Genomic DNA, 22,209 nt, shown 5'->3' with positions numbered 1-22,209 from the left:
TGAACACCCCCAGCGACAGCGACCCCACCACCTCCTTGGGCAGGCCATTCCAATGGGCAGTCACTCTCCCCCAACTAATTTGAGAGAACTACTCCCCAAAATAAAATTGCCAGACTAGCTCAGAAGGTTATGGAAGCAAATGAAGCTCCATTTACAAGCAAACTAAACTCTGGAAATACTAAATGCAATGAATAGGTACAAAATATATAATATATATATATACAATTTATATCACAGTATCACCAAGGTTGGAAGAGACCTCGAGGATCATCAAGTCCAACCTGTCTCCACAGACCTCATGACTAGACCATGGCACCAAGTGCTACATCCAGTCTCCTCTTGAACACCTCCAGGGATGGTGACTCCACCACCTCCCTGGGCAGCACATTCCAATGACGAATGACTCGCTCGGTGAAGAACTTTCTCCTCACCTCCAGCCTAAACTTCCCCTGGCACAGCTTGAGCCTGTGTCCCCTTATTCTGGTGCTAGTTGCCTGGGAGAAGTTGTTGTAGAGGGCAATGAGGTCACCCCTGAGCCTTCTCTTCTCCAGGCTAAACAATCCCAGCTCCCTCAGCCTCTCCTCACAGGGCTGTGCTCAAGGCCTCTCCCCAGCCTTGTTGCCCTTCTCTGGACACGTTCAAGTGTCTCAATGTCCTTCCTAAACTGAGGGGCCCAGAACTGGACACAGGACTCAAGGTGCGGCCTAACCAGTGCAGAGTACAGGGGCACAATGACCTCCCTGCTCCTGCTGGCCACACTATTCCTAATGCAGGCCAGGATGCCATTGGCCCTCTTGGCCACCTGGGCACACTGCTGGCTCATGTTTAGGTGGGTGTCAATCAGCACCCCCAGGTCCCTCTCTGTTTGGGAGCTCTCCAGCCACTCTGACCCCAGCCTGTAGCTCTGCGTGGGGTTGCCGTGGCCAAAGTGCAGCACCCATGAATGAATGCCATCCCATTGGACTCTGCCCATCTGTCCAGTCAGTTTAGGTCCCTCTGCAGAGCCTTTCTACCCTCTAACTGACCAACACCTGCTCCTAACTTGGTGTCATCTGCAAATTTGGTGATGACTGACTCAACCCCCTCATCCATATCATCAATGAAGATGTTAAAGAGCATGGGGCCCAGCACCGATCCCTGGGGGACGCCACTGGTGACTGGCCGCCAGCCGGATGTGGCACCATTCACCACCACTCTCTGGGCTCGGCCCTCCAGCCAGTTCCTAACCCAGCACAGAGTGTTGCTGTCCAAGCCACGAGCTGACAGCTTAGACAGCAGTCTGCTGTGGGGGACGGTGTCAAAGGCCTTGCTGAAGTCCAGGCAGACCACATCCACAGGCCTCCCCACATCCACCAGATGGGTCACCTGATCATAGAAGGAGATCAGGTTGGAGAGGCAGGACCTGCCCTTCCTAAATCCATGTTGGCTGGACCTGAGCCCTTGGCCATCCTTCAGGTGTGCAGTTATTGCCACCAGGATAATCTGCTCCATCACTTTCCCTGGCACTGAGGTCAGGCTGACTGGTCTGTAGTTTCCAGGTTCCTCCATCCGTCCCTTCTTGTGGATGGGGACCACATTGGCCAGTTTCCAGTCACCTGGGACCTCTCCAGTGAGCCAGGACTGGAGGAAAATGATGGAGAGCGGCTTGGGCAGCTCATCTGCCAGCTCTCTCAGCACCCTAGGATGGATCCCATCTGGTCCCATGACTTGTGAGTGTCCAAGTGGCTCAGCAGGCCCCGAACTAATTCCTCATAGATTTCCAGGGCATCACACTGCTCCCCGACCCTATTACCCAGCTCAGGAGGCCACTCGTCCTGAACACAAGCCCTGTGAGGAGAGGCTGAGGGAGCTGGGATTGTTTAGCCTGGAGAAGAGGAGGCTCAGGGGAGACCTCATTGCCCTCTACAACTACCTGAAAGGTGGTTGTAGCCAGGAAGGGGTTGGTCTCTTCTCCCAGACAACCAGTACCAGAACAAGGGGACACAGTCTCAAGCTGCACCAGGGGAAGTTTAGGCTGGAGGTGAGGAGAAAGTTCTTCACCAAGAGAGTCATTCGTCATTGGAATGGGCTGCCCAGGTAGGTGGTGGCATCACCGTCCCTGGAGGTGTTCAAGAGGAGACTGGACGTGGCACTTGGTGCCATGGTCTAGTCATGAGGTCTGTGGAGACAGGTCGATGATCCTTGGGGTCTCTTCCAACCTTAGTTATACTGTGATACTGTGAACTCCTGCCTTGCTGTTAAAAATTGATATATACACAGAAACTCCTCAACCCCGCCCTGGATGGCTCCAGAGGACCTTTTCACCTCCTCCCCCACTCCCTCCCTCCTTCCTTGACCTCACAGAGCAGTCAAAACAGAAATCCCCTGGCAAGGCTATGGAAGAGGGAGAGAAGTTGTAAGCAGAAGCAACAGGAGAAGAAAAGAGAGCAAGAACTGTTTATGTCTCTGTTCTATATTCCCATTATCAAGCCAATGAATTATATAGACCTTATCATTATTTTTCTTTTACATCCAATAGTATTTTATTTTACTTTCAGTCTTTGCAGTCAGGGACTAGGCTAAAGTTCCCCCTTCAAACAGCAAGAGGCCATGCTTGTGGGGGGAGATATCCATGTTCCCTCTGCAGTAATACTGCATAGCTTTGTTCAATTTGCAAACTGTTCTTTGAGTTTCAGCTGAAATTTATCTCCTGTTGCTGTCTGCTCGTAACCTGTTCAAGTTCCATTATCATCAAAATCAGTGTGCTGTGTACTGGAAGTTTATTGGAAATGTCATTTTGTCTGGGTATAAAACTGATCACACACACACAAATAGCTGCATGTGAGAACTTTGAATGTGAAAAGAAAATAAAATGTGACTTTATTAGCCATTCAAAGAGGTCTTTCTGCTAGATGAGCTTTTGTTCAGTGAAATAGAACCATTCCTCAAAACAGTTATGGGTTGGCTTTATTTATCTGAGCTGCTTAACCACATACAGGACACAGAGGGTGTCCATGCCTAATTTCAACTCAAGGGTAAAACATAATGCTCTGCACGAGGATGATCAGGGGGCTGGAGCACCTCTCCTGTGAGGACAGACTGAAAGAGTTGGGGCTGTTCAGTCTGGAGAAGAGAAGGCTCTGAGGTGACCTGAATGTGGCCGTCCAGTATCTGAAGGGGGCCTACAAGAAGGCTGGGGAGGGACTTGATGATCTGGATGAGGGCATTGAGTCCATCATCAGTAAATTTGCGGACAACACCAAGCTGAGGACAGGAGTTGATCTGCTGGAGGGTAGAGAGGCTCTGCAGAGGGACCTCGACAGGCTGGACAGATGGGCAGAGTCCAAGGGCAGGAGATTGAACACATCCAAGTGCCGGGTTCTGCACAGGTGTTCAAGGGGAGATTGGATGTGGCACTTGGTGCCATGGTCTAGTTGTGAGGTCTGTTGGAACAGGTTGGACTTGATGATCCTTGGGGTCTCTTCCAACTTTAGTTACTGTGATACTGTGTGTGATACATTGGCCACAGCAACCCCATGCAGAGCTACAGGCTGGGGTCAGAGTGGCTGGAGAGCAGCCAGGTAGAGAGGGACCTGGGGGTGCTGGTTGATGGTAGGCTGAACATGAGCCTGCAGTGTGCCCAGGCAGCCAGGTGGGCCAATGGCATCCTGGCCTGCATCAGGAACAGTGTGGCCAGCAGGAGCAGGGAGGTCATTCTGCCCCTGTACACTGCACTGGTTAGGCCACACCTCGAGTCCTGTGTCCAGTTCTGGGCCCCTCAGTTTAGGAAGGAGGTTGACTTGCTGGAGCGAGTCCAGAGAAGGGCAACAAAGTTGGTGAGGTGCTTGGAACACAAGCCCTATGAGGAGAGGCTGAGGGAGCTGGGGTTGCTTACCCTGGAGAAGAGGAGACTCAGGGGTGACCTTATTGCTCTCTACAACTACCTGAAAGGTGGTTGTAGCCAGGAAGGGGTTGGTCTCTTCTCCCAGGCCACCAGTACCAGAACAAGAGGACACAGTCTCAGGCTGCGCCACGGGAGGTTTAGGCTGGAGGTTAGGAGGAAGTTTTACACAGAGAGAGTGATTGCCCACTGGGATGGGCTGCCCGGGGAGATGGCAGAGTCACCATCACTGGAGGTGTCCAGAAGGAGACTTGACAGGGTGCTTGGTGCCATGGTTTAGTTGATTAGGTGGTGTTGGATGATAGGTTAGACACGATGATCTTGAAGGTCTCTTCCAACCTGGTCTATTCTATTCTATTCTATTCTATTCTATTCTATTCTATTCTATTCTATTCTATTCTATTCTATTCTATTCTATTCTATTCTCAGGATATGAGGTAGTGATAGGACTAGGTGGAATGCCATGTAGCTGGAGGTGGGGAGATTCAGGCTGGATGTGAGGGGGAAGTTCTTCACCGTGAGAGTGGTGAAGCTCTGGAATGGGTTGTCCAGGGAGGTGGTTGAGGCCCTGTCCCTGGAGGTGTTTAAGCCCAGGCTGGATGAGGCTCTGGCCAGCCTGATCTAGTGTGAGGTGTCCCTGCCCATGGCAGAGGGGTTGGAACTAGATGATCCTTATGGTCCTTTCCAACCCTGACTGATTCTATGAGTCTATGATTCTCTGAGGAGAAGCTGTCACTGCTTGAATTGCATTTTTAATATAAGTCTTGCTTTTAGAGGGCAGAGCAAATCTAAGATGTCAGCTGAGTTCTGTTTTAAAGTACTGCAGCAACAGGACTCTCTGAGGGTGGCTGCATGCTTTAATGCAGAGGGAGCTCAGGTCCTGGAACGTTTGGTGCTATGTTCTGCTGAGGAAGAATGAAGCTGGGTTGCACTTGCATTATTAGTGGCATTAACCAATTAAAGCTGTCTGAAGATGGTCATGCTCTGGGATTTATCTACATAGGACTATGCTATAGGACCACTCTCTGAACCTGTCATTTATCTTACGAATCTTTTTGCAGATGACAACATGATAATGTTTAACCTTAGCTCCCACTGCATTACAAAGCGAAAGGAAGGCTTTCACAGCATCTCTGGGAGCTGCGTGGACAGTTAACGTGCACCGTGGAAACTGGGGTCCTAGGGATCTTGCCCTCCCTTGCAACTAGGACTGCTTCTTGTCTTCTCTGCACGTAGCTGCTTGAGGGGATCTAAACCGAACCAAAAGTCTCTTCTGTTCCCTTTGCTCTTTGCCTGGTTTGGTGTCCGTCCCCGCCAGCTCCGCGCTCGGTGCCGTGAGCTGGGGGATGGGGCTGTGCCTGGACCGCTTGAGCCGGGCGGGCAGCCCCGGCAGGGCTCTTCAGGCCGCCGCAGAGACATCCTCAGAGACGACTCTTTCTGCTAAGGTGATGCTGATGTTCCTGCTCAGACCGCCAGGGGGAGCCAGAAGCTGTCGGTGGTGCCGAGCTCTCATATAATGCATGCTCATTTAAATTAGGCTCTTCACTTTTCTGGGTGGAGAAGTTAGTATTTAGTAGCCTATTAAGCCTGTGCTCTGTCCTGAAAATTCAGGCTGTGTTCAGTGTCTGTTGTCTTCAGACAGCCCCTCCACTGATTTACAGCAAGACCCCAGATGAGGCCCTTAGCAGAGGCCATTTGTGATTTACATACACATAGATAAAGTGACCTGCCTGGTTCATTCTTGGTTATTTCAACTCCCTCTTAGCCAATTCTTCACTTTGTAAAGACACTACCCACCTTAATCCTATCAAAGCCCTATTGCTGCATTTTAAAATTATCTTTAGTGAATTTGCTGTGACTGCTTCATGCTTTCATTGTTGCTACACCAATGCATAGCAGATGAATAATAATTTGTTACTGTTAAGATTGATGCTTCTTATTCCCATCTTTTTGTTTGTTTGTTTTGTTCTTGGTTTTCCAGTGATAGTATTGCTGCCCTGTCCTGGGGCAGCAGAAGGTAGCCCCAGATGCCCTTTGATGTGACAAATGGTGGGGGAAGAACCCTGCCACTGCTGCAAGAAGATTTCCAGAAATGCAGAGTAGAGAATCTCAGAAGTCTTCTCAGAAGTCCTATTATAGCATTGTAGAATCCCTAGCATTACAGAGTCACAGAGTGTCCTTAGGAGAAATCCCAGAGCCCTTAACAGAAGAAGCAGGTAACAGAAGAAGTTTTGAGCACGTCCCTAGCAGTATATCCCTAGCAGTATAGAAGTTCCTAGAGAAGCCCTAAACAGCGCCCCCCTCCCCCCAATCTCCAGTATTGCTCTGAATAGCTGCTTAAATTCTATTTCTTACCAAGCACTTAACCAGTAAAAGCCAACCACACAGATAAGCTAAATGCATTCTTCCAATGAGAGGTGCCAGTGTGTCAAGTAGGTGGCTTCTGCAGCATGTTCCAATCCAAGGGTGCCAATGTGAGGATGCTGTTCTTGGCACACAGGGAATGTGATTGTTTTGCTCTTCTCAGTGTGCAATTAGAATTGTAGAGCCATAGAATTGTGAGGGTTGGAAGGCACCCCAAGGATCATCCAGTTCCAAGCCCCCTGCCATGGGCAGGGACACTTCACACTACAGCAGGTTGCTCACAGCCACATCCAGCCTGGCCTTAAAAACCTCCAGGGATGAGGCTTCTACCACCTCCCTGTGCAACCTTTGCCAGTGTCTCACCACCCTTATGGGGAAGACTTTTTCCCAACATCCAATCTGTATCTGCCCATTTCTATTTTTTCTCCATTGCCTCCTAGTCCCTGACACCCTAAAAAGTCCCTCTCCAGCTTTCTTGTAGCCCCCTTCAGATACTGGAAGGCCACAATAAGGTCTCCTCAGAATCTTCCCTTCTCCACACTGAACAACCCCAACTCTCTCAGTCTGCCTGGAGAGGAGCTCCAGCCCTCTGCTCATCCTTGTGGCCCTTCTCTGGACACCTTCCAGCACCTCCAGATCCTTCTTGTAATAAGGGCTCCAGAACTGGACGCCATACTCCAGGTCAGCTAGAGAGTATTTTGCATTCCCATGCACTCTGCACACCTCCAGCAGCTGCCCTCAGAACAGTGGCTGCAACAGATAGCAATAAGATTGCACTGTCTGATGGCTTTGGTGAAAACAGGGCAGGTCATAATCACATCACAATCACACACCTAGATGGAACTGCTAAGATACTGATGTAAATAAGTTGATGTTTCTGAAGCTAACAGCAAGAGAATCTGCTCAGAAGGCATCAGTGATAGCTGTGTTTTTGTGACCTGGAAGAATGTAGCTGGAATATTTGGACAGTAAGAGAGAAGGGTTCACATTGGACAGGATTGCCTTTGCAGGGAAGGCTGCAACAGCACATAATTCATTGCAGTTCACTTTGGTTCATCTCATTCAACCCCCAGAAAGTGTATGGAGTTAAAAAACAGATGATGTTCTTGCATCTGTCAGAAAACTGAGCATTGAAGAGGGCTCTGCAGAGGGACCTTGGCAGGCTGGGCAGATGGGCAGAAACCAAGGGCATGAGATTTAACACATCTAAGTGCCAGGTTCTACACAGTGGCCACAACAACCCCACGCAGGCTGGGGACAGAGTGGCTGGAGAGCAACCAGGCAGAAAGGAACCTAGGGGTACTGGTTGACAGGAGGCTGAACATGAGCCAGCAGTGTGCCCAGGTGGCCAAGGAGGCCAATGGCAGCCTGGCCTGCATCAGGAACAGTGTGGCCAGCAGGAGCAGGAAAGTCATTCTGCTCTGTACTTGGCACTGGTTAGGCCACACCTTGAGTCCTGTGTCCAGTTCTGGGCCCCTCAGTTTAGGAAGGAGGTTGAGCTGCTGGAGCGTGTCCAGAGAAGGGCAATAGAGCTGGTGAGGGGTTTGGTGCATAGCCCTGAGAGGACAGGCTGAGGAAGGTGGGGTTGTTTAGCCTGGAGAAGAGGAGGCTCAGGGGAGACCTTATTGCTGTCTACAACTACCTGAAGGGAGGTTATAGCCAGATGGGGATTGGTGTCTTCTCCCAGGCAACCAGTGACAGAACAAGAGGACACGGTCTCAAGCAGCACCAGGGGAGTTGTAGGCTGGATGTGAAGAAGAAGTTGTTCCCAGAGAGATTGGCCATTGGAATGTGCTGCCCAGGGAGGTGGTGGAGTCACCATCACTGGAGGTGTTTAGGAAGGGATTGGATGAGGCACTTGTTGCCATGGTTTAGTTGATATGACGGCGTTGGGTGATAGGTTGGACTTGATGACCTCAAAGGTCTTTTCCAACCTGGTTAATTCTGATGGAAAGATGTTTTCTTTTTTTTTTCCTTTCTTTATGTTAAAGAGTTTGTGTGCTTGCTCCTTGGCCCTGCCACCACTGTTCAGTAGCACAGCAGAAAGTTACTGACAGGTCTGCCTGAGCCAGTGCTGGCAACAGCTGAAAGTTGAAGGTATCACAGTTTCAACTGGCAGCAAGTTAGCTGTGTACAATTGCCTGTTTGTTGAGGCTTTTTTCCCCTGGAATTTGCTTGTCAGTGCTTCAAGCAGATACTAAAGATGAGGTTCAGTATCTGTCTGCCAGGTAGGCTAGGCTGCAGGTCTGAGCACTGGTTATACACAGAGCAATCCTGAGCTGGTCTCTTACTGCTCCAGTGGCTGTGCTAAGGAACGCAGGCTGTGCTATCTAGAAGGCAGGCACAGACACCTGTTTAAACATGACATCTGTGTGAAAAGGGCTGTGAATCTGGAAACAGATATACTTTCCTTTGCACAATTGTGCCTGCACAGCTGGATTTTGCAATGTGGCCATTTTTCTCAGAGTAAGGGAAGGAGGAAGATGTCAATCAACACACTGCCAAAGTTTTTGATATTTCCAAACTCCTTTCTTCTTCACTTCTTGTTTTACTTTCTGTAAAGGTGTGGAATGCACCCTCTAAGTATTTATTCAAATGTCTGCAAAACTTCTTGTAGCAGGGTCACAGGATCACAGAATGTTAGGGGTTGGAAGGGACTCAGGAGATCATTGAGTCCAACCCCCCTGCCAGAGCAGGGCCATAGAATCTAGAGCAGGTCACACAGGAATGCATCCAGATGGGGCTGGAAAGTCTCCAGAGACGGAGTCTCCACAGCCTCTGGGCAGGCTGTTCCACTGCTCTGTGACCCTCACAGTGAAGAAGTTCCTCCTCATGTTGAGGTGGAACATCCTGTGCTATAGTTCATATCCACTGCTCCTTGTCCTATCCCAGGGTGCAACTGAGCAGAGCCTGTCCCCTCCCTCTTGACCCCCAAACCTCAGGTATTTATAGACATTGATTAAATCCCCTCTCAGTCTTCTCAAGACTCACCAGCCGCAAGGCTCTCAGCCTCTCCTCATCAGGCAGTGCTCCAGACCCTTCATCATCCTTGTAGCCCTCCATTGGACTCTCTCCAGCAGATCCCTGTCCCTTCTGAACTGGAGAGCCCAGAACTGGATGCAATATTCCAGATGAGGTCTCACCAGGGCAGAGTAGAGGGGGAGGAGAACCTCCCTGGATCTGCTGGACACGCTCTTCATAATGCACCCCAGCATCCCATTGGCCCTCTTGGCCACAAGGGCACATTGCTGACCCATGGATAACTTGTCCAGCAGGGCTCCCAGGTCCTGCACAGGGCAGCTCTTCTTGCAGGATTACCTTGTCATTCCATGGAGGTGAGTTTTCTGCTGGGCAAGAGCTAACCTATTTGGTAACAGGAGTCGCATCGCAGTCGATCAGTCCAGACAGCTTTTTTGTTTTCTCAGCTCCTTTGAATGGCTAATTCTCTCCTTGCACTTCTTACAGTATTTGTTAACCCAGTGATCTTCTTTTTTTTCCTCTCTTTTTTCTCTTTCAGTCAAAAGACAAAATGATGAGAGGATCACGCCGAGGGTGTGTTAGACTCAGGGTAAGTGCTGTTGAATTTGTGACTCACTGTCTGTAAGATGGGAGATATGCAAGGAGGCTTCTGAGGTTTGGGCTCTCTTCCTGGCTCTGCAAAATACTGAAATAGTAGAAGTATTTGAGGAAAGAAAATGTGAGAGGCCAAGTGACATGCTGTGCTAATGACATCCTGTAATTTTCTACCTGGTGTAAGGAAGCGTTGTCCAACAGAGCAGGATGGGTTAGTAGGAGCTATGAGGAAGCTGCTGTTTGCCACTCTCGTTTCTGTGTGTGGAGATACAGGATGTGGTGGGCTGAAAATTCCCCCCCCCAACATTGAATTTGCCAGACCAGCTCGGTTGGAAGCAGATGAAAGCTGTATTTACAAGCAAAACTACAAGCTGCAATGGAATGCAATGAATATGTACAAATATAGACAGCATTTGCAATAGTTAGAGATATTTACAATTACTAAACAGCACAAGGATCTTTGACCAGGGGAAGCTACTAGCTTCTCCCTCTCTGCCTCCCCCTTTCCCCCCTGTACAAAAGAAGGAGAAGAGAAAGGAGCAGAGAAGTTAGACTAACCCAAACAATGCAGCCAAGGTCAAGCAGAAGCAAGTTAATATCTTTCCCAGAGCAAAGAAGCAAGAAGAGAAGAGAGATTGTTTTGGCACAACTAGTTTTAGTCCCTTATCTCTCCAATGGGATTGTCTAGGATTATCATTGTTTTCCTTTTTACACCCAATAGTGACTTATTTACATTTTTACTACTTTCTATGCAAGAACTGTGAAAAAATTTTAAAGGCATAGCCTAAAACTACCACACAGGAATATACACACCTGTGCTCTCTACCTGCAGGATTCATTGCAGAGCTGCTTACTCTTGTCCTTCTGACTTAGCCTTATTCTCTGACTGTGGCCTCTGTTCTGCCAGTTTGGACACTCTTTGGGCCTGCCACTTAAGCTGTGCTTGATCTTTAGTGAAACAAAGGAGGACTGGAAAAGGAAGGAAGAAGACAGCAGGCAAAGGCTTTGAAATAACAACTGGAGAGGGAATAAATTAGGGTAACAGAGGTGAGAACATGCAGGGTGTGATAGCTGAGTGTTACCTGTTTGAGACACTCTGGCTTAGGAACCTTGAGTGCTGCTGTTGTAGCTCAAAACGACAGCGCCGAAGTGAGGTGGGAATGCTCTGATGTCTTTGCAAATGTCCAGTTTCTACCTTCTGGTCATGCACATGCCAAAGTGCTGCAGAAGTTCTTTTCCTGCATTTTCCCCATTCCTTACAGAATCTGTGCTTCCACTATCCAACAGTCTTGTGAAGAGCTGATGTAAACAGGGGGAAGGAGCCAGGAGGATAATGGGTATAAATGGGAGCATTTTGAGTCTTAAAGGAGGAGGAGCATAGGGAAGGTGAGCTGTGGTCTGACACACAATGTGATGAGTTGCATCAGAACTCTGTTCTTTCCAGTTATTCCTTCCTTCTGTTGCTACCCCTCTCTAGTCTTTCTGTGGGCCTAATAAAGGGGTGCCAATAGCACTTTGAGACTCACACAGAGAATCTCCATTCATATGAATTCCAGATGACTCTTTTTTTTTGCACTTTCTCTTGCTTAATATATTGGTGTCTTATTTTAGAATTTCTTTAGGGGTGATGTAAACTCAAATCACTGTCTAGAGCATAACATTCCCAAGGATTCACTGAAGATGTTTTCTGCATTGCGTGGAAAAATTTACTCTGTTAAAGATGTGCAGGGTGAGTGCCAAGAGGATGGAGCCAGGCTCTGCTGGGTGATGCCCAATGACAGCACAAAGGGCAATGGTGGAAGCTGAGGCAGAGGAAGTTCCATGGAAACAGGAGGGAAATGCTTTTTCACTGTGAGGGTGACAGAACACTGGAACAGGCTGCCCAGGGCGCTTGTGGAGTCTCCTTCTCTGGAGATATTCAAAACCTGCCTGGATGAGTTCCTGTGTGCTCACAGTATATTAGAGCTTGGAAGGGACATCCAAAGATCGTCCAGTCCAACTTCCCTGACAAAGCAGAGTCACCCAGGGTAGACTGCACAGGAATGCATCCAGGTGGGTTTTGAATGTGTGCAGAGGAGACTCCACAACCTCTGTGGGAAGCCTGTGCCAGGGCTCTGTCACTCTCACTGTAAAGAAGTTTCTCCTCATGTTGAGGTGAAACCTTCTATGTTCAAGCTTGTACCTGTTGTTCCTTGTCTTATTACTGTGCAACACCAAAAAGAGCTTGGCCCCCTCCACTTGACTCCCAATTCTTAGATATTTGTACACATTGATGAGATGCCTTCTCAGTCTTCTCCAGACTAAACAGCCCCAGGTCTCAGTCTCTCTTCACAGGGAAGGTGCTCAAGTCCCCTAATCATTCTTGTGGCTCTCCTTTGGATTCTCTCCAGCAAGTCTCTGTCTCTCCTGAACTGGTGTAGGTGATCCTGCTCTGGCAGGGGGGTTGGACTTGATGGTCTTTCAAGGTCCCTTCCAACCCCTAACATCCTGTGATTCTGTTAAACCCCATGCCTGCTTTTAGTAGTGCCGTGAGGCTGTCAGTGCGGAGGCTGGCCTCAGCCTGTCCGTGTGGGCAGTATTAAAAGTGAACAATCCATTCCATATTCCATGGTCCACTTTTATATGTACTTAACATAAGCCAATTCCTCTCTCTTTCCTCATCTATGCCACTCTCCCACCCCAAATTACTCTCTGGAGTTTTGCTGACTCCCCCATCCTTCCTTTGAATGTGTGGCTTTTTTTATGAGGAAGGAATCTTTCTTCTTTCTTTGTAAAGCAGCTCTTCTGGCAGATGACAGCGATACTGATAGCTGAGCAGATGGGCTCCTGCAGTCTGAAATGATATCCAAGATGTTTTCTGTTTAGAGCAATTGTTGATTGGTGACTGGAGGTGTGAATATAAACAAACATGTAATTTAGGCAGCTTGGCTACAATACTTCCCTTTTTTCTTGAGTGGATTTATAAAGCTTTTTCCTCACCTTTTTGCTCCTGATACAAAGTTCATAGGCCTGAAGTTTCATCTTCAAATTCCTTTGTTGATTGTCATAATGTACTTGGGAGGTGTGTTCACAGAGGACTGTGTGTCATCTGTACAGGACCACAGGATGTTAGGGATTGGAAGACACCTCCAGAGATCATTGAGTCCAAGCCCCCTGCCAAACCAGGACCATAGAATCTAACACAGGTCTCACAGGAATGCATCCAGATGGGTCTTGAAAGTCTTCAGAGAGGGAGACTCCACAACCTCTCTGGGCAGCCTGTTCCAGTGCTCTGTGACCTTCACAGGGAAGAAGTTCTTCCTCATGCTGAGGTAGAACTTTTTGTGCTGTAGTTTACATCCATTGCCCCTTGTCCTATCCCACGGTGCAACTGAGCAGAGCCTGTTTCCTCCCTCTTGACACCCAGCTCACAGATATTTATAAACATTTATTAAATCCCCTCTCAGTCTTCTCTTCTTCAAACTAAACAGCCCCAGGGCTCTCAGCTTCTCCTCACAAGGCAGTGCTCCAGACCTTTCATCATCCTTGTAGCCCTCTCTTGGACTCTCTCGATCCTGTCCCTCTTGAACCGGAGAGCCCAGAACTGGATGCAATATTCCAGGTGAGGTGCTACTAGAGCAGAGTAGAGGGGGAAGAGAACCTCCCTCAGTCTGCTGGACACACTCCTTTTAATGCACTCCAGCATCCCATTGGCCTTCTTGGCCACAAGGGCACATTGCTGTCCCATGGGGAACTTGTCGACCAGGACTCCCAGGTCTGCTCTCCACAGGGGTGCTCTCCAGCAGATCATCTCTTAACCTGTACTGGTGCAGTTTATTATTCCTTCCTCCTATGCCTTAAATCCTGCCTAAGCTTTCTGCAATATACACTTCAACTTTCACGATGTAGCTTCTGGGTGTTTTTTTTTAGCTTGTTCATGTGTATTATATGCATGGCAAAAAAGCATCTCCTGTCCTTATGCTCAAACCCTGTGTCTCAACATTGCAGGTGGAGTGTGTGCACTTCATGCAGCTTTGGGCTGAGATCACAGACAGGGGGGTGCTCTTCCTGCTCCTCAGTTTCCTCCCACCACTTGGGCTGGAGGTGGGACTTAGCTGTCCTCCCTGACCTTTTTGGCTTTCTGTTAGATGTACCTGTACTGTCTGGAGTGATTACCTTGGTCGTGTTCTTGGTGTCTGACTTCCAGAGTGTTGATAGCTGGCGATGAGAGCAATATTGTACAACTTGCAGTGATCTTCTGAGTTACTGCATGGCAAAACATACACTGCAAGTGCCAGACACTTTTTATCTGTTGGTGTATTTAAAAAGCCCTCTTTCTGGCAGCATGACTGACCCACAATGTCACATCCCTGGCACACTGCATGATTACATATAGTCTCCAAATGCAGTGGCTAGTCAGTTGGTGGTTGTTGTGTCTTGGCAATAAAAGTATTCAGCATTATACTGGCTTGGATACACATTGTAGGTGCCTCATACAGTGATCACAGAATACCAGAAAGATGCAGGTTGGAAAAGACCCTCAGGATCACCAAGTCCAACCCAGAACCCTACTCTACAGGTCACCCCTAAACCATAGCCCCAAGCACCACATCCAAACCACCTTTAAACACATCCAGGCTTGGTGACTCCACCACCTCCCTGGGCAGCACATTCCAATGCCTGACCACTCTTGATGGGAAAAAATTCTTCCTAATGTCCAGTCTGAACCTACCCAGCTGCAGATTGAGGCTGTTCCCTCTTGTTCTATCACTAATGACCTGTGAGAGGAGACCAGCACCAGCCTTTCTACAATGTCCTTTCAGGTAGTTGTAGAAAGCAATGAGGTCTCCCCCCAGCCTCCTCTTTTCCAAACTAACCACCCCCAGCTCCTTCAGTTGCTCTTCATCAGATTTATTCTCCAGGCCCTTCCCCAGCTTCCTTGCCCTCCTCTGCACTGGCTCCAGCACCTTCACATCTCTCTTGGATTGAGGTGCCCAAAACTGGACACAGCACTCGAGGTGTGGCCTCACCAGAGGGGACAATCACCTCCCTGCTTCTGCTGGACACAGCACTTCTAATCCCAGCCAGGATGCCCTTGGCTTTCTTGGCCACCTGGGCACACTGCTGGCTCCTGTTCAGTTGCTGAATTCAGAGCTGTGCTTGAAAAGCCTATGTGAGAGATACTCTTTTGGAGGAATGGAAGGAAGGGGAAACTAGTTTGGAGTCATCCTTTCCTGCTGTGTAGCCTTGAATTACACATGGTTGGTGCTGTTCTGAAACAGGACATGTTTCATCTGATCTGTATTGTGTTGCCTGAGAAGGTCTCAGCTATACACGAGCCAGAAACCTCACATAGAAGAATGTGCAAGAGTGAGACTGATTCAGCTCCTTCTGCCCCTAAGTCTTATGTTTTGGCCAGCCTGGATACACACCTGCCCCCTGGCTCTTGTAGTTACTGGATGGAGCACTTGTTGGAACTGATGCTCTGCTGTTAACTTGCTGTTTACTCTGAGAGTAAAGGTGGAATTTATCAAGTGAGTGCCCCTCCCAGGGCTGTCTGTCTGTTTTGTGGGAGAGGGAAGGATAAAACAGGTGCTGTGCCTGCTGGAGAGGAGGAGAGAAACTGAGCAAATCCAGTGGTGATTTCTGAAGTAAATGTTGTCATTTGCTGGAGCTGGCAGAAGCCTTTTCTTCAGTGTTGTCTTCTCCTATTGCTTGTGGTGGCAGGAGCGAAGATGTGGATAGCTTTGTAAATAGCCAAGCACAGATGGCCTTTAACTCTGCAATTTATTTGCATTTCCTTCTCATCATTCACGAGGAATTAGAAGAGAAAGCTTTTGATATCTCCTGATGCCTTACTGTTGATTTTTACTTAGGGGACTGCAAATCAGATCACGCAGTGTACCAGTGACATGACACGATGCACCAAATTCATTCTGCTGGGATGATTTGTTATTATTTTTCATAGGCTGGCAGATAAAAATCAGGTCAGGAGCTTCTTTTTACAGAGCATCTACAAATTAGTATTTTTATCCACGCAGAGCAGGTACCAAACAGTGCTTCCTCACTCCTTTTGAAAGCATGAGGTGGAACGTAGTGGAAAACTGCTTGCTTCAGTGATGCCGTAGCCTAACGCCACCTCCACTGCACAGATAAAAGCTGCATTTCATTAGCTGGAAAATCACAGCTGCACAAATAACTCCTGGGTTTGGTGGTGGTTTGGGGCTTTTTTTCCCCCCGCCCCCTGCAACTAAAAATATCATTTTAAGAACCCAGTTGCATCCTGTGACTAAACAGAGACTCTTTCTGCTCTTGTTTGCTTCTCATTTGCCGATGCTTTTTCAATGCCAGGGGTGTAGTGATAGAGTGTGTGCTGCTGATGTCACTGCTTGCCTTATCAGGATTTTGTTCTTTGTTTCACAGGGAGCTGTGATTGGTATAGACGATGAGGACGACAGCACCTTCACGATAACTGTTGATCAGAAAACCTTCCATTTTCAGGGTGAGCTGACAGAAGAGATTGTTTGTTGGTTTTGGTGGTGGTGGTTTTTCCCCCCCCCCCCCCCTTTCTTATAATAGATTCCACTTGTGTTTGATGGATGATTTAAAATGTTTGGCAGCAGAACAGCGTGAATGAGCACGCTGAGAACGTTCTGGATCCAGGAGTGCTGCAGGTTAGGCAGGGATTTTGCATCTGCAGTGGACACATACGTGATAGAAAAAGACTGTAGCTCTGGCAGGATTTGGAGATTAAAAATGTAAAGAATAAATCACTCCAGGGGAGGAAGTGATGGGCTTCTGATGATGGGTTTTGCTTACAAACTGTTTCTGCTCTCCGATATCAAGATGCGATTGTGCACTTCCCTGTGAAGAGAATCAAGACCGGTCTGAAGGTTGCAATTTGTATCCCAATAGAACTTAATGCTCTATTATGAGGAGACTAGAGGCAACACTTGCCTTAAAGGTGGAGCTTTGCTTCAAGACTTAACCAGCTTGCGTTCATTTCATCTACATTTCTGTGTCTTGTCTGCCAGTCACCATTTCTCTGCTGCTATCCTTTTATTCACATTTACTAACACCAATGCCATCTGTCACTGCTATGTTCCGTCATTGCATGCTATGGTTCACCGGTAGAAAGGGTAAGGTGCTCTTATCATTGTTATCTTACTCCTTACATTGTTTTCTCTGCAGCAGCAGCTCGGCGTGCTGTAGTAATACTGACCAGGGAACCTCTTTGCTGAATGTTAAAATCTGAGGGAAGTGGGGTGAAAATATTTTGCAGCTACCCTTGGTTAGTCCTTCTGCTTTTTCTGCACAAAATGCAGTGACTAAGTCGTTTAATTGCTTTGCATGGAGCAGGAAACTGTAAATATCCAAGAGGCATGTTTGCATTTAAGCAGTCAGGTTAATTTATGTGAAGTGGAAGAATTCTGTAACCTATATTGTATTGTGATCAGTGATTTGGAAGTGGGACTTACCATTAATATCATTAATCATCCTGCTGTGTTGGGGAGAGTACAGCTAATGATAAATATTAATTGCACACCATATTGTCACTGGCATCTGTATTCCTTGTGCTACAATTCTTCCTACATGCTGCTGCTGTGCACTTACTGGCTTTTCACTGCATTAAGCCTCACAAACATACCTCCATAATGCTGAGCACACAGCAATACTTAAATCTGCTGTTCCCAAGGATAAAATGCAAGGTAATTGCTAATGCAGTCATGGGAAGCTGTACTGTGGCAGCCTTTCAATACTATGAAGCTAAATACTGCTGAATATCTGAGAACTTGATACAGGTAAATCTAGAAATCTCTCATCTTTAGTTACTAAGATAAGCCTCTTTAAGGATGTGTTACTTGCACTGATTTCTTACAAGCTGTAGTCTCCTTTGAGTAGTCAGATGCCTGAAAGGAAGACTGATAGTATCTGATACAAGTAGTGTAATGCTCTAAGTAATATTGATAATTTTTGAACACCAGCTATGTCAGATAACATCTGATGCTTTAGAATCCCAATCTGTGTGCATTTCCTACCAGGTCAGGATTTGTGTATGCTCCTTCAGTGGAGAGCTAAGGTGTTCCATTTTTCTGTTAGGCAGCTAAAATCCTTGGTATCCAGAAAACTGTAATGATACAAGAACAGTAGCAATGTATGTCTGTAAAGCAGAAATGTAAAAAGCCAGGGAAGATGCCAGTGCTGGGACATTTCAGTATAAAACAGCTCTGTGGAACTGCATCTGTAGTTCTTCTGGTCACTGTACATGTATCTCCACTTCATGCAACCCTTAGGTCACATAAATAGAAAATGTTTGTTCATTAGATTCATTCAGTATTGCACAGGCTTTAATGGGTGGGGAGTACAGGTCACTGTCAGCCATGAGTGGGGAATGGGTGATAATGTAAATACTGTATACAGAATAATCCAGGAAAACCTGCAGTGTTCACTACAAGATACATGATCCAGACAGAGCTTTTGTTCTGTGCAATAGCCACAGCTATAACTGCATTCACTCTTTATGAAAGAAGCCTTGTAAAAGGGAAGACTGCTGCAGAAATGGCAACTTTTTTTAAAGGTGTAATTTCTTCCTTCCTTCTTACTGCCTTCTCTTTAATCTTAAGGGCAAGCAGAGATCCAAACAACCTGGAGCCTAGCTGGGAAGACAATAGAACTTTAAAATACAGAGATTTCAAAGATCTGCTGACATGTGTCTAAATTAGGGCTCCATCTGCACTGGAGCAGTTTATTTTTCAGGCTCCAAAGCTTGTCCTCAGGCTTTAAGTACTGATTAGTGAAGAGCTGAATTTTCTTTGGCCTCAGGGAAATTTTGCTGACAGGCAGTGACAGAATTTGAAATTGAGTAAAGAAGGGAACACTTCCTACTGGATTCATTAATTATTTCTTACTGCCAGTTGCTCAAAATTGCACATTTGTCTTAACACTCTATAGATGAAGGGCAGAGAAGTAATTTCAAGATGCCTGATCAGCTTCTCACAGGGATACTGTTCCCATGTGTGTGTGTTACTGAATTTTCAAAGCAGTAAACCTCCAGCATCTCCCACTAAGATTTGCTTGTCACTGGCTCTTGGTAAATTCTGAGCAATGTGCTCTTGTAGCCAAGAAGGCCAATGCCATTCCCGGCTGGATTAGAAGGGCTGTGGTTAGTAGGTCAGAGAGGTTCTCTTCCCCCTCTGCTCTGCCCTGGTGAGGCCACATCTGGAATATTGTGTTCAGTTCTGGGCCCCTCAGTTCAGGAAGGGCCTCAGGGAACTGCTTGAAAGACTCCAGCACAGAGCCACAAACATCTTCCTTATGAGGAGAAACTGAGGGAGCTGGGGCTCTTGAGCTTGGAGAAAAGGAGACTAACGGGTGACCTCACTCATGTTTATAAAGATGTGCAGGGTGAGTGCCAAGAGAATGGAGCCAGGCTCTGCTCAGTGATGCCCCATGACAGCACAAGGGGCAATGGTGGAAGCTGAGGCATAGGAAGTTCCATGGAAACAGGAGGAAAATTTTTTTCCCTGTGAGGGTGACAGAACACTGGAACAGGCTACCCTGGGGGGTTGTGGAGCCTCCCTCTCTAGAGATATTCCAAACCCTCCTGGATGCATTCCTGTGTGATCTGCTCTAGGTGATCCTGCTCTGGCAGGGGTCTTGGGCTGGATGATCCTTTGAGGTCTCTTCCAGCCCCTGACATTCTGTGTGTGATTCTGTGTAGCCTTCCCAGCGTGTAGTTTGCATTTTTTTTCCTGCCTCTGACAATCTCCCTCTATTCTGTCAGCAGCTGTGCTTCCTAGAGGCCATCCCTGTTTGAACATCAGTAAAAGTTAAAACATTTGTAATGCAAAGCAAATGCAGGGTATGCATGGTGACTGCATACACATCAAATGGTATCCATGCACTTAGTGTCTGGGTACAGAGGGAAGAGGTGAATTGAATAAATACGGACAATAAAACAAGCAGCATGTTTTGGGTTTCCTTGCCAGCTTAACTTCAGCTCTGCCAGAGTGCCCAGCAGACATTTTTTCCTCTTTATTTTATTGCTTCATATGATTCTGTTGATGCCTGTTCACACTGGAGGGGGAAGAGAGGGACAGAAACTCCACAGCAGTTTGAAAATATATTTTGAAGTCATGGATTTTGTCTCCCAGTTGGTCCTTGCTTGGTCATGCTGTATACCCAGTTTCATGGCTTGATTCTAAGGCTTCTGACTTAGGTAGATCTCAAAGCACTTCCTTATGGGTTTCTTAAGATTAGATGCAAAAATCCATTTGAGTTGCTGCAAGACATTTGGGATAATACTCACAGTCTAAGGCACCTTCCTCTCAGGAAGCTCTTCCTGATAATATGTTTTGTCTTGCTGTAATACATGTCCCTGTTCTAAATGATCCATGACCTTCAAACACTGTGGGGCTTTTCTTTGGTTGGTTGGTTGGTTGGGTTTGGTTGGTTGGGTTTTTTTCTCTCTTCCCATCTTCCTGTCATCACCTAGCAAGAAGCTCTTTCCATTAGGAAAAATCACTATTTCTATCCTTCCAATCACTTAGCTGCTCTTTCTGCTCACTAGATGTTTGTGGCTTGAATTCAAGAGTGGGAACATGATGTTCAGGGTAGTCTGTCAATGGTGTTGTTTGTCGTCTTGATGCTCAAATTGCTGCCTAACCTGAAGCAGTAATGGCTTTTATTTGGACTGAAATAATTCACTGAACACACATATTGTAAAGCAGAAACAAGAATTCAGATCTTTCAACTCCTGCCCTGAAAACCCAGCTCTTATTTTTACAACCTGCAGCAGAGTTCCTTGGCAGGCCAATCAGCCTTGTCTCCACTGTTTTGTGTTATCAGAGGACTGAAATATTGGAAGCAGTCCAGTGCATTGATCTGAGATGATTTTGCTTTAGCTTTTGTCTTTCCTTTCTTATTCCTGCCACAGAAGTACCGGAGAAATTAAGCATGGATGTTGCTGTGCAACTTGCTCTCCTCTAACATGAATGCTGTCAGCTGATGAAGCTGCATTTCTCCTTCTTGCCCATCCTGCCCCAGTTTCTAGCTTTATTTGTGACTGCTGAGGAAGAGAGAGATGTGCACAGCAGTGGGTTGTCTTAATGCTGTAAAAGCAGGGATGTGGGACACAGCCATCACTGAGGACACACTGAGGTCCCCAAAGGCCTTAGCTGCTGAGCAGTATCAGAAACTGAGATTTTAAATATTTATATGAAGTATCAAAATGAAGTATAATGGCTTTAGATCTGCATCTCACGACTGCTTGGGGAAATAGTCAATATTTATGGTCCTCTATAAAACCTTAGCGTTGTCCACCAACTAGATGCCAGGACGCAGATTGCCCTTGTGGCAGAGGGAGGCACTTAGCCTATCAGATTACACAGTGGCAGCCTTTTCCCCCCCAAAAAAAAGTTTGGAGAGGTTTTTTTAATTTGCTATTGACAAATGCCTAGCAAGAGGTCTGGGTGTGGAATCTCAGCCTGTGCTGGGTTTCTCAGTGATGTTTGTAACTGGTGACCACAGACGGAGCAGCCAAGTGATAGGATAGAAAGAGTGACTTTCCAAATGGAAAGAGCTTCTAGCTAGGTGATGACAGGAACATGTGGAGAGGGGGGGAAAAAGGGCACCCAAACAAAACAAAACCAAACAAAAACCCAACAAAGAAAAACCCTACAGTGTTTGAAGGTTATGGACCACTTAGAATAGGGATGTATTACAGCAAGACAAAATACATTATCAAGAACAGCTTGGGGGGGATTCCAGGGATGCTGAATTCCTCTCTGCCATGCCCAGAGGTGCTTTGATGTCACAGAGGAGGATGAGCATCTATGTTAAGAATGAACTTCCAGCCTTGCCTCTCTGTACATTTACATCAGAGCTGAGCTACTGGTCCTCCTCCTGTTAACTGACCACAAAGCTCTGGGCTCCATCTCATCCTCTCCTTCCTCACCAAACTGTGGAAATTCCTCAGTGAAACAGAACTAGATTTAGGTTTTGCAGTATGGTCTTGAACTCTTTTGCTCTCTCCTTCATCTATTAATGTTTTGGGTAGCTGAAACTTGTGACCAGAGCACAGGGCATGGTGCATGGCTGTGCTTCTGCTGCTCCATGCAGTTCCTTCTTGCAGCCTCAGTGCCCCGTCCCAGGTGGGCTGGTTTCTGATCACTCCATGAGGGTGTCAGATAATGACAGGACTAGGGGGAATGGGAAAAAAATAGAAATGAGTAGATTCAGATTGGGTGTTAGGAAGAAGTTCTTCACCATGAAGTGGTGAGACACTGGAACAGGTTGCCCAGGGAGGTGGTGGATGCCTCATCCCTGGAGGTTTTGAAGGCCAGGCTGGATGTGGCTCTGAGCAACCTGCGTAGTGTGAGGTGTCCCTGCCCATGTCAGGGGGGTTGGAACTG

General features: G+C 47.2%; 1 protein-coding gene across 3 annotated transcripts in view; it reads left to right on the top strand.

Moving 5' to 3' along the window:
• The window catches only part of OSBPL9 (oxysterol binding protein like 9), a 94,466-nt gene that overhangs the window by 9,994 nt on the left and 62,263 nt on the right, over nt 1–22,209 (top strand). For 2 of the 3 annotated variants that reach the window (XM_054165106.1, XM_054165105.1), the window contains exons 2-3: nt 9,762–9,812; nt 16,220–16,298. In XM_054165106.1, the coding sequence (XP_054021081.1) occupies nt 9,762–9,812; nt 16,220–16,298 (130 nt within the window). Of the gene's footprint in view, nt 1–9,761; nt 9,813–16,219; nt 16,299–16,380; nt 16,761–22,209 lie in introns of those variants that run through there. The other variant, XM_054165107.1, reaches the window with a different exon arrangement.

This window comes from Dryobates pubescens, chromosome 11 (assembly GCF_014839835.1).
Source record: "Dryobates pubescens isolate bDryPub1 chromosome 11, bDryPub1.pri, whole genome shotgun sequence".
Taxonomy (NCBI): Eukaryota; Metazoa; Chordata; class Aves; order Piciformes; family Picidae; genus Dryobates; species Dryobates pubescens.
The sequence above is the reverse complement of the archived record's forward strand: the minus strand, read 5'-3'. Positions and strand labels throughout refer to the sequence as shown.